The sequence below is a fragment of the Ictalurus punctatus genome, chromosome 4 (genome assembly GCF_001660625.3).
Source record: "Ictalurus punctatus breed USDA103 chromosome 4, Coco_2.0, whole genome shotgun sequence".
In the NCBI taxonomy this organism is placed as follows: domain Eukaryota; kingdom Metazoa; phylum Chordata; class Actinopteri; order Siluriformes; family Ictaluridae; genus Ictalurus; species Ictalurus punctatus.
In genome coordinates this window covers 23,351,016-23,363,546 of record NC_071284.1, presented here as the reverse complement: position 1 = coordinate 23,363,546, position 12,531 = coordinate 23,351,016, and the positions used below count along the sequence as shown (strand labels likewise).

The following is a 12,531-nucleotide window of genomic DNA, read 5'->3' as shown; positions in this document are numbered from 1 at the left end:
ATTTAAATATCATTACCACAATAAAAGTAAGCTAACACCATTTGTAGTGTGGTGCTGTGAAACTGAAAATGCAAATTACCTGACATATTGTCAATTTTGTCATTTTATGTGAAGAAGTAATATGATAAATATGTATAAAATGTAAAACCTTAAGATGTATTTGTTTGTTTCATTGTTGTCATATTTAAACTCTCTAATACATTTTATTATATTTCATTTACCAATGAAATGAACACAAGTACATTGGAATAATAATATTTTCATTAATCGAAGCCTTTTTTTTAATCCTTAAGAAAGAAAAAGAAAATAAACATATGTGACTGATCTCTGTAAACAGATCAATAGATATTCTTTAATGGTGCTATAGGTAGACAGACATTTAGGTTACAGGAAGATGCATGGATTACTAAGCAACTAGGCAGTTAGAGGCATGCAGACAGATGAGAAGACAGAAAAATGGGTAGATAGAAAGACAAACAGGCAGATAATTGTACAATCAGACAGTTAGATATGAGGATGGGAAGATAGATAGGTAGATAGATAGGTAGACAGACAGACAATGAACATAGAATAATTTAGAGAAAATATTGTCTTTGGGGAGAAAAAAACCTAGGCACAAAAGAAAATACATTGTGATTACACTTAGCGTTGAATGCTCATGTAACATCCATGGGCTCTGACATAAAGGGAAATGCCACAGTATAGAAAATTTCCATTTCCTAAGTTGTGAAAACCACAACAGGAAGTCATTCATGTTGAATCTTTTTATAACACAACAATTTTCATTGTTGTGTTCATTCACAGCCTCTTGGAACCCTCATCATCTGATGACCCTCCTTCTCCACAAGATCAAACCATTAAAACAGATTCACCTAATTTTACACCATTCAGCCCAAGCAGCACATCAGAGAGCAGCAGTTACAGTGTCTTTTCCCAATCTCTCAATCCTGCACACTTCACTCCTCAAGACAATGAAGAGCTACAGCTGCAGCCTCAGACAGACTCCATCCTAAACCGAGACTATCTCACTTCACTTAGCCATGGGCCCAAACGCCTGTGCCTGGTGTGTGGAGACTTTGCATCTGGGTACCATTATGGTGTGGCATCCTGCGAAGCCTGCAAGGCCTTTTTTAAGAGAACCATTCAAGGTAATATTGAGCTTTTAATCCTGAGTGTTCCCTTCCAGTTTCAAATTCTTGACATGAGTCTTACAACATGAAATTAAACAGATGACCTGAAATTTCTCCAATCAGACAGACAGATTTTCAAGCCATCTGACAAAAACAGATAAACAGATAGACACAGAGACTTACAGACAGACAGATACATAGATATTCTTACAGAAATTTAAGATATATAAAATGATATATAGATATACTGGGTAATTTTATATAAATGTTACAGTTAAAATCTAATGAGATGGCCTGGGGCAGAACAGGAGGTTTTGATACACATCTCAAAACAGTTCTTAATTTATAAAAATGACAGTATCTAACATAATTCATACATTATCCAGTATGATGACTAGTTTGGATTGATTTTCGTGTGAAGACTCAATATGCTGTTATGATCACACAAGTGTCCCATTTGCAGAATTTTCCCCCCTAATATCTGATTTCTATCTTTCTAACAATCAATAAAAACACTGCTGATGGCAAATCTAACATCTAAATCTCCAAAAACATAAACGTGTGCCTGGGAATGCCATAATTGGGCACTGAAGTTTTAATACTGCATAAGGGAATCATCAATATATTGATTTAAAATGTTGCAGCTGTAGAGCAGACGCCTTAATCCTGTTTTCTCCTCTTAAAAAAAAAAAAAAAAATTCATCCTTTATGTGTGAGAACATTATTGGGCGATACACACTCATCAATAGTCTATTAAGTGCCCTTTTGTCTAAAAAGTCCCATGAATCATGTATAAGTAGAGACATTACCTGTCATCAAAAAACAATTTGAAGATAAAATGAAAACTACATGTACATGTTTGTTCCCCAAGATACAAAAAAGTAAATTTACACTAAAAGCTGCTCATAAATATTCATATGGTGTTCAGTGATGGTCCTCTAATTTAAAACACAAAAGATGCTAGTAATCTAGTCTAATCTAATTTGTTGCCCTTTTCCTGAGAGTGAATAAACAAATGCAATTTGTAGTTTCTCACATAATACTTGTCTTGTGTTTTGATGTCGCAGGAAACATTGAGTACAGCTGTCCAGTGGTGAACAAATGTGAGATAACAAAGCGACGGAGGAAATCATGTCAGGCCTGCCGCTTTCAGAAATGCCTGAGGGCAGGAATGATGCGTGAAGGTGAGCTGTTATAAATGCAAATCACTGTAGACTCTTTTTTCCGTCTGTTGTTTAAGATAAAATGCTTTCATTCCAAGCCAAGCAAAGTTAGTGCAAGGTGTTCGAACTAGAGCTGTGACGATATATTGGTATGGTAGTTATACGGCATAGTCAAACATTATGAGCAGGTACAGCATATCAATGAGAAAGTGCTCTACAGTTACACAGGTGTACAGAGCACTGCCGTATTGAGTCATACGATTAATATACTGGGAATTTATCCAGGCCTACTTTGAAACCTCACTGTGTACAGTAGTCTCTCATAGTGTTTTTATTTTTCCTTTTGATTACTGAGGTTAAGGTTAGAATTATATTTGGGTGCAGGCAAAGCATTCATTTGATGCATTAATAATTATGTTAATTGAAGGTCCTACAAAACAAGTAAGGCGAATGCGTATGTGTGAGTATCTCTTTATCAAATCTCAGCATAATGATATGAAAATGTAACAGTTTTCACCTTGTGGGGCCATTTGGCTAAAATGAGGAGAAATTGTGTGTGTGTGTGTGTGTGTGTGTGTGTGTGTGTGTGTGTGTGCCTGATTTTGCCCTTTGTGAGGACCATAAAAAAGATCAAATGTCAATACAGTGTCAGGGTCCTCATAATCACCTCATCCTCACAAAAATACAGTACTGTGCAAAGGTTTTAGGCACATGCTAAGAAATGCTTTAGAGCAAAGATGCCTTCAAAAATAATGAAATTAAATGTTTCTACATAAAAAAAAACCTATAAAGAGCAGTAAACAGTAATAAATGAAACAAAGGTAATATTTGGTGTGATGACCCTTTTTTTAAAAAAAAGATGTCTCAGGTAGAATTAGTGCAGTTTAAGGAAATGAGCTGTAAGTTTTATTGGGTATGTTGCAGAACCAGTCACGGTTCTTCTGGAGACTTTGACTGTTGCACTTGCTTCTTATTTTTGCAGCAAAATCCAACAGCCTTCATTGTGTTTTTTATCTGAAAGGGTCTCTTACCACTTAATATGCTGCTTTCTTTACATACACACAAACATTTTTCTGTAATGTTTAATTTTATGCTGGAAAACTAATGTTTGGAAATCTAAAATGTTTTTTGTACTGACTTGATAATAGAAGTCATAAAATAATAAATCTATAACAAAGTTTGGATCATAAAAAATAGGGTGCCTAAGACTTTTACACAGTATTGTACATTATTTGTAAAGGGTTTTTTTTTTTTTTTTTTTTTTTTTTTAAATAATGTATCACCTGCAATGTGTTATATGCCAGTGGAAGTTCCTCACAAAATGCTTGTGAAAATGTGGTTATGAACTGTCCAGACTTGAATATCCTGACTGAGTATCAAAACCAGAAAAAAAAGAGGGGTAACCCTACATTGCCAGGAGCAGCATGAGAAAAGCAAGTCTTTGTGGTTACTGGTGTTAAGGTTAGGATTAGGTTTAGGATTTGGTGTAGAAAAGTCATATTACATATAAATTCATGTAGATACATATATACAGTACAATGTATATACAGTTCCCTCCAAAAGTAATGGAATATCAAGGCCAATTCTATTATTTTCGCTATACATTGAGGACATTTGGGTTTCAGATCAAAAGATGAAAATGAGACAATAGATCAAAATTTCAGCTTTCATTTCCTGATATTTACTTCTAGATCTGTTAAACAACATAAAACATGGCACCTTTGGTGGCAGACAACCCAATTTTTAGGTGAGTAAAAGTATAGGTACAGATATTCTTAAAGTAAATTAAATAACACTTAATATTTGGTTGCATATCCCTTGTTTGCAAAGCCTGCATCAAGCCATTGACCCACTGGCATGACCAAACCAAACTGTTGCATTTTTCTTTTGTGTTGCTTTTCCAGGCTTGTACTGCAGCTTCTTTTTCATCCCCTTCCCCTTTTGGTTTCTTGTTCAGGATGTGAAATGCTTCTTAACTTGGTTAAGGTCTAGTGATTGACTTGGCCAGTCTAAAAACTTCAGCTTTTTCCCCCAAATAAGTCCTTTGTTGTGTTGGCAGTGCTTTTTGGGTCATTGTCTTGCTGCGTGATGAAGTTCCTCCACATTATATTGGATGCATTTCTCTGTAAATTGGAAGACAGATTGTTTCTGTAGCCCATCATGAATTCAATCATTAATAAAGATAAGTGAGCAGATTCCAGAAGCAGCCATGCAAGACCAAGCCATGACAACTCCTCCACCATGCTTAAGTGATGAGCTTCTATGTTTTATATTGTGAGCAGATCCATATTTTCTTCACACTTTGGCCTTTCCATCACTTTAGTAGAGGTTAATATTGGTTCCAGAACTTTTGTGGCTCATTTATGTATTTCTTTGCTAATTCTAATTTGGCCTTCTGATTCTTACTGCTGATGACTGGTTCACATCTTATGCTATGGCCTCTATATTTCTGCTCTTGAAGTCTTCTTTGAATGGTGGATTGTGACTGGATTGTGGGTTTTTCTTCACACCTCTCACAATGTTTCTGTCATCAACTGCTGTTGTTTTTCTTGGCCAACCTGTCCCATTACTGGATGCTAGTGCACCAGTTGTTTCATTCTTTTGTCAGACATTCCAAAATTGTTGTATTGGCTATGCCAATATATATTTGTGCAATGGCTCTGATAGATTTCCCCTCTTTTGTCAGCTTTAAAATGGCTTGCTTTTCTCTCACAGACAGCTCTCTCTTTATGTATGTTAATCATTTCTAACAACAAATGCAGTCTTCACAGGCAAAACCTAGGGGTCAAACCAAGAGTAGACATTCAAAGCAATTCATTCTTTAAACAATACATTCAACAGGGCACACCTGGGCAGCAAGAAACACCTATCAGTCACATGTTCCAATATTTTTGATCGCTTGACGTAATGGGTGGGTTCAAATAAAAGGTCCCATGTTCTATGTTGTTTAAGGGCGTTTTCAGTCCTTAGATCTGTGCTTTGTTTTGAAACAGGGACTTAAATTTTTAGTGTTGCATCTTCTCCTTGGCTGCGTTCACTTTCACAAGGCAACATTTCAAAGTGTACCAAAATGTGTTTATGCAAGTCACATGTGAGTAAACCATCCTCTCATTGGTCAGAGTGCATATGTTTATGTTGTGGGGTTCCACTCATAGCGGTTATCTATCAAGATGGATAGACAGCACCTCTGCGAGCTTATTGTGGCTTTCTTTTGAGTTGCAGTTATTATAATTTATCTAATTTATATGTTCCAAAGAAGAATTAAAGCCCATCTCATTGAGATTCATGCTAAACACTTTGTAAACCTTTGTTTTTATGCATTTTCGAAAGTTGCTCGTCAGACCAAATTTCAGTGAGGCATTTTACCTCGTCTAAAAGTTGAAATTCTGATCTATCCTCTCATATTCATCTTTAGATGTCAAACCCAAATGTCTTCAATGTATAGCAAAAAAAATATAAATACTATTGGCCTTGCTGTATATACATACATTATTTTCCTTACAGTCAAATGATATATTTCAAATAATTTGGAGATTTTTTAAAAATCCCTTGCCAGATTCCAAGGCATCCACAACCTTTTTTCTGAATGCCTTACAGAACTCTTTAGATCTTGGCATGATGAGACCACACACCTCAGTAACAAAGGAAACACCAGACACAAGAGGGGTTTAAATAAGACCGGCTCCCCCTGCACTCCCTAAGCAGGTTCTAATCACTGGAACACAATCTTGAACACCTGATTCTAATTTTATGGATTTGAAGGTGTGATAAATGTAGGGGTGTACTTACTTTTTTCATGTGACTAAAAATTACTACATATAATGTCAATTGTATGTGTCATTTGATAGAGTGTATCAACTTTATTAATAAGCCAACAATTTACATGGTGTGTGTTTATTTTTTATTCTCACCAGATTTAGTTTCTTGGCCTTCTTTGCTCATATTTACCAAGGGTGCCAATATTAGTTGAGGGCACTGTAACTTTTTCCTAGATTCTTTGAAAGTATGTAGTGTAAATAAGACATATTCCACCTGCACTCCCTAAACAGGTTCTAATCACTGTCATCCATTCTAATTTTATGGATTTGAAGGTATGATAAATGTAGGGGTGTACTTACTTTTTCCATGTGACTGATCTGTTTTTCTCTCTGTGTGTGTGTGTGTGTGTGTGTGTGTGTGTGTGTGTGTGTGTGTGTGTGTGTGTGTTGTTTACTGATTGCAGGAGTACGTATGGATCGTGTGAGAGGAGGCAGGCAAAAGTATAAACGACAAGTAGATTCAGGCCTGTCTGCCTTCAACCAAACTCCATACACACATCCAGTTAAAAGCATCCGTAAGCAAGCTCACCTTCAGCATTTTACATTTACATGAATTTACACACCATTATACATACCAAACATTTACTGCAGCATTTGATGTTCTGTTTATTTTGAAGGACGACATATGTGCAAATACACACATGTACCTCTTACCCCAAATATAGTAAACCAGTCAACGTTACTATTCTTCTAATTTACTTTAGTTTTACACTTTAGTTTTTTATCATCAAGCAAAATGCATTCTACAGAATCCTATAATTTCATATCTAAATAATTTTGCCTCAGCTATAAGTCTGACATTTCCCACTGGTGGAAACCCTAAGAGTTTTGATATAATTGAATCCAATATATTAGCAGACGATGGTAGAAAACATACATAAACAAACCAGAAAATCTTGCTTTGTTACTGGTACTAAAACTGTGAGTCAAACAACTAAATGTCTATTCCAAGTAAAATATTACAGTGCTAATGTAAAGCAGCATTAAGTATCAAAACAAAAGTAAAAGCAGGGGTTGAAAAAGTACTGAGAAATTACATTTAGGTGAAAGAACAAATCTTACTTACAAAAAAAAAAAAAAAAAAAAAACCTCAAGTGAAAGTAAAATAAAGTTTACTCATGTATTAAAAAGTAAAAATAGTATTAACTGATTAAATTAAATATTGTCATTTTCATGGGCAAAGTAATTTTTATTGCTTATCAAGTTTCGTTTTAAATAATCTGCGCTAGTATGCCTTAAAACATCATTCAATCGCTACGTTTGCTGGTCATATGCATGACTACACTGCTAATTAATTATACTAATGAATTAACAAAGACTAAAATATTTTGTAAATAACGAATATTTACCCTTTGCCTGAATTTCATGTGCAGTCTGGACAATTTATGTTATCTACTGAAATTAATGCTAGTCTAACCTGCCATTACCAAAGAAAACACGCTTATATTTGGACAGCGACACAAGTTTCATAATTTTGCCTCTGTACACCACCACAATGGGTTTGAAATTAAGCAGTCAAGATGTGATTGAAGTGTAGACTTTCTTTTGTAGACTCTAAAATATGGCTGTATTTCCTAAACAGTTAATGCGATATTTTTGTTAAACCCCTTCAATTAAAGCTGAAAGTCTACACTTTAATCATATCTTCATTGCTTCATTTTAAAAGGTTGAACTTTCAGGTTGACTGAAATGTCAAATCCAGTTGGGATATGGTTGTACCTCCATCAGTGATCTTTTGAATATTTCATCATACACACTTACACAGCTGACACTGCTTTGTTTTTGTTTTTTTGTAACCAGAACAATAAAATGAAAATCATTGAAAAAATAATCAGAAAGTACAAAACAAAAATAATAGCCATTATTCTAGCTAATGTAGCAGAAAGCAAGACTTTGTATTTCCTAGTTTATTGAAAAAATTGTCTTTACTGGTATATTCAGTTTGTGTTGAAATGCTTTTGCCATTTTCCAGGTAATAAGGTGATTTCTCAGCTGTTGGCTTCTGAGCCAGCTCCACTGAGAGCCTCTCCCGACCCAGTGACTCCTGACAGTGACCTCAAAACTTTGATGACATTATGTGACCTTTTAAACAGAGAACTGCTGGTTATGATCAGCTGGGCAAAACACATACCAGGTGAAAGGATAGTGAAGAATTAAGTATTATGAAACCTTACTGAATCTTCAGACTTTTGAACCCGACTGTATTAGAACTGATTCCTAAAAAGAAATTCAGTTCTCAAACTGAAATGTCCTTTAGGGTTCTCCTTGCTCTCACTGGTGGATCAGATGGCACTGTTGCAGAGTGGATGGATGGAAGCTCTGCTGCTATGTGTGGTGTGGCGTTCATTGGCGTCAACTCAGGGACTGGAATTTGCTGAAAATCTTCATCTGAACGAGCCTCAGTGCCAAAATGCTGGCTTGCTGGAGCTTTACACACCACTGAGACTCCTCATCGACAAATACCAGCAACTCAACATCAGCCACGAGGAGGCTGTAACACTCCGAGCCATGGCACTCGCCAACTCAGGTACACAAACACACATCTACACATTACTGCAAGTGTAGACTGAATAAAGAAGGTTGACAGATAGATGGATAGATGGATAGATAGATAGATAGATAGATAGATAGATAGATAGATAGATAGATAGATAGATAGATAGATGGACACAAATATCCATACATACAGTGTGCAGCGGTGAACATTGAAATATTTGTGAAAACGATGGACACAATTGGTCTACTTGTGTATGTGTCTGGGCTAAATCTAAGAATAATAGTGTTGGACTAATCAAACATACATACTTAATTCCATGTTATATAACCTTGGGTTATGGGGCATTTGTATATGAACTCAGTTGTAGACATTGCTCACATGTAAGAGGGAAAGCTTTTGAGCTTTGCTCAATGTTATGTCTAATTAAGCAACAAATGCTTGATGTCAGCACAATATAGAAGGCACAAGGCACAATATAGAAGCATTGCATTCCACTGGTAGATATACAGTATCTTATAAAAGTGAGTACACCCCTCACATTTTGTAAATATTTGATTATATCTTTTCATGTGACAACACTGAAGAAATGACACTTTGCTACAATGTAAAGTAGTGAGTGTACAGCTTGTATAACAGATTTGCTGTCCCCTCAAAATAACTCAACACACAGCCATTAATGTCTAAACCGCTGGCAACAAAAGTGAGTACACCCCTAAGTGAAAATGTCCAAATTGGGCCCAATTAGCCATTTTCCCTCCCCGGTGTCATGTGACTTGTTAGTGTTACAAGGTCTCAGGCGTGAATGGGGAGCAGGTGTGTTAAATTTTGTGTCTCACACTCCCTCATACTGGTCACTGGAAGTTCAACATGGCCTCTCATGACAAAGAACTCTCTGAGGATCTGAAAAAAATAATTGTTGCTGTACATAAAGATGGCCTAGGCTATAAGAAGATTGCCAAGACCCTGACACTGAGCTGCAGCACAGTGGCCAAGACCATACAGCGGTTTAACAGGACAGGTTCCACTCAGAACATGCCTCGCCATGATCGACCAAAGAAGTTGAGTGCACATGCTCAGCGTCATATCCAGAGGTTGTCTTTAGGAAACAGACATATGAGTGCTGCCAGCATTGCTGCAGAGGCTGAAGGGGTGGGGGGTCAGCCTGTCACTGCTCAGACCATACGCCGCACACTGCATCACATTGGTCTGCATGGCTGTCGTCCAAGAAGATTCTAAAGATGATGCACAAGAAAGCCCGCAAACAGTTTGCTGAAGACAAGCAGACTAAGGACATGGATTACTGGAACCATGTCCTGTGGTCTGATGAGACCAAGATAAACTTATTTGGTTCATATGGTGTCAAGCGTGTGTGGCAGCAATCAGGTGAGGAGTACAAAAACAAGTGTGTCTTGCCTACAGTCAAGCATGGTGGTGAGAGTGTCATGGTCTGGGGCTGCATGAGTGCTGCCGGCACTGGGGAGGGAACCATGAATGCCAACATGTACTGTGACATACTGAAGCAGAGCATGATCATTATGCAGTATTCCAGCATGATAACGACCCCAAACACACCTCCAAGACAACCACTGCCTTGCTAAAGAAGCTGAGGGTGAAGGTGATGGACTGGCCAAGCATGTATCCAGACCTAAACACTATTGAGCATCTGTGGGGCATCCTCAAACAGAAGGTGGAGGAACACAAGGTCTCTAACATCCACCAGCTCCATGATGTCACCATGGAGGAGTGGAAGAGGACTCCAGTGGCAACCTGTGAAGCTCTGGTGAACTCCATGCCCAAGAGGGTTAAGGCAGTGCTGGAAAATTATGGTGGCCACACAAAATATTGACATTTGGGCCCAATTTTGACATTTTCACTTAGGGGTGTACTCACTTTTGTTGCCAGCGGTTTAGACATTAATGGCTGTGTGTTGAGTTATTTTGAGGGGACAGCAAATTTACACTGTTATACAAGCTGTACACTCACTACTTTACATTGTAGCAAAGTGTCATTTCTTCAGTGTTGTCACATGAAAAGATATCAAATATTTACAAAAATGTGAGGGGTGTACTCACTTTTGTGAGATACTGTAGATAGATAGATAGATAGACAGACAGACAGATAGATAGATAGATAGATAGATAGATAGATAGATAGATAGATAGATAGATAGATCATTTATTTATAGGGAACTATATAGGGAAACTATATAGGGAAAATGGAAGTTATATGGAAAATTAAGTCTTGTTTACTATGTCCCCTTTCATATGTTAATTATGGTATTTTGTAGAGCAGTGTCTGCATCTCAAAATGTTCACAATTGTTACCACCAGACAGTCACCAGTTTTATGGCACTAAAATATCCATATAATCATTGTGACTTAATCTTGTTCATCTATTCTCAGTTTCAATTATAAACAAATGCAGCACGTTAGTGGATAAATAAAATAGTATACAATAAATACAGCTTACTTATTATGTTAGCCAGAGGGTAAATCTTACCTTTATATCACTTGCTCTTTATTTTGTTGTTAGATGCAGAGCATGTGGAGAATGGTGATAGTGTGCTGCGTTTTCAGGACGGGCTGCACGAGGCCCTGCAGGACTATGAGGTGAATGAGCGTGCAGCTGAGACACACCGAGTAGGCAGACTGCTTATGACCCTACCACTGCTCAGACAGAGTTCACACAGAGCTGTGCAGTGTTTCCGCCGCCTGCACATACAACACCTCGTGCCCATGCACAAGCTTTTCCTGGAAATGCTGGACACCAAGATGTAGAAAGATAAAAGAAATCACACATGGGTGAAAAGTATATAGAGACTCATTGATTGAGAGTGGTGTTGTATTTTAGTATTTTGGGCTTTTTGGTCATGCTAAGTGCTGAAGGCAAGGAGACGAATGAGTTGTTTCGATTCTGATACTTGATAAACATAAGTAAACGAAGAATGTACTGCATGGAAAGGAGCCATGTTAGATTCATTTTAATGTGAAAGAGGTTTATGAGGTATTCAACATTTCTGTTTAAAACCAGATAATGAATTCACTTCACCATCCAGTATATTCAACATAGTAGACTTTCTTATCAAATAAACTTCATTCAACAGCAGTGTTTAGGCCATGATGGACCAGAAATATTTAAAAACTAATCTAAATACCACTGCATTTGTTTTGTTTTGGTTTTGTTTGGGTTTTTTGCATTTGTAGTTTTGTACACTTTTTTCTGATCCATTGCAGAATGATTACTTGAAAATATAAAGTGAGCTAATTAATTTTGTAAATGAAATTAAAAAAGAAAAACACTGGAAATCTTGAAAAAGGTCAAGTCACTTAAACTTGAAAATAATGGAGACATAGTGAATAATGTGTGAACATATACATCCCGCATGTGAAGGGCTGAAACACATTCCCTTTCCCATTGCATTTTAATAACACGAAGGAATTTTGCAAAGTTTATATATTACTTCATCTAAAATTATGTGATATTTTTAGAATTAGATGAAATGTAAGTTATTTTGTCAATTAGTTTATATATATGATTTGTGGTTAGTAGCTTCTTGGAATTTCCATTGCATCTGTTAACACTCATGTTAGGTTTATTATTTTGTTTCTAAATGAAATAACTAAGCCATGGCACTGTCACTATAATTTACTATTTATTGTCTTATTTATTAAATATAATGACCATGCTTATTTATTTGTAAATAAACAATTTATTGAATGTTGATTTGTTTTTTGTCTTGATACATTCCTATTTAGATCAAGAGCAAGTGTGTCATGTATACAGATCAGTTTATTATATTACACACTACTTGATTTGTTTTTGAATTTGTTTGCATATTGAATGTGTTAAGAAATTAGATGTAGTATTAAAATTAATAAATAAAGAACAATCAATTAAATAAATATCAAAGCTAACTAATCTAG

The 12,531-nt window shown here is 36.3% G+C and overlaps 1 protein-coding gene across 1 annotated transcript in view; it reads left to right on the top strand.

The window, feature by feature from the left end:
- The window catches only part of esrrd (estrogen-related receptor delta), a 12,740-nt gene extending 426 nt beyond the window's left edge, over positions 1-12,314 (top strand). The window contains exons 2-7 of the mRNA XM_017465135.3: positions 805-1,148; positions 2,198-2,314; positions 6,516-6,626; positions 8,084-8,245; positions 8,369-8,638; positions 11,141-12,314. Of these exons, the coding sequence (XP_017320624.1) occupies positions 805-1,148; positions 2,198-2,314; positions 6,516-6,626; positions 8,084-8,245; positions 8,369-8,638; positions 11,141-11,385 (1,249 nt within the window). The 3' untranslated portion in view covers positions 11,386-12,314. The remainder of the gene's footprint in view (positions 1-804; positions 1,149-2,197; positions 2,315-6,515; positions 6,627-8,083; positions 8,246-8,368; positions 8,639-11,140) is intronic.
- The last annotated feature ends 217 nt before the right edge of the window (positions 12,315-12,531 follow it).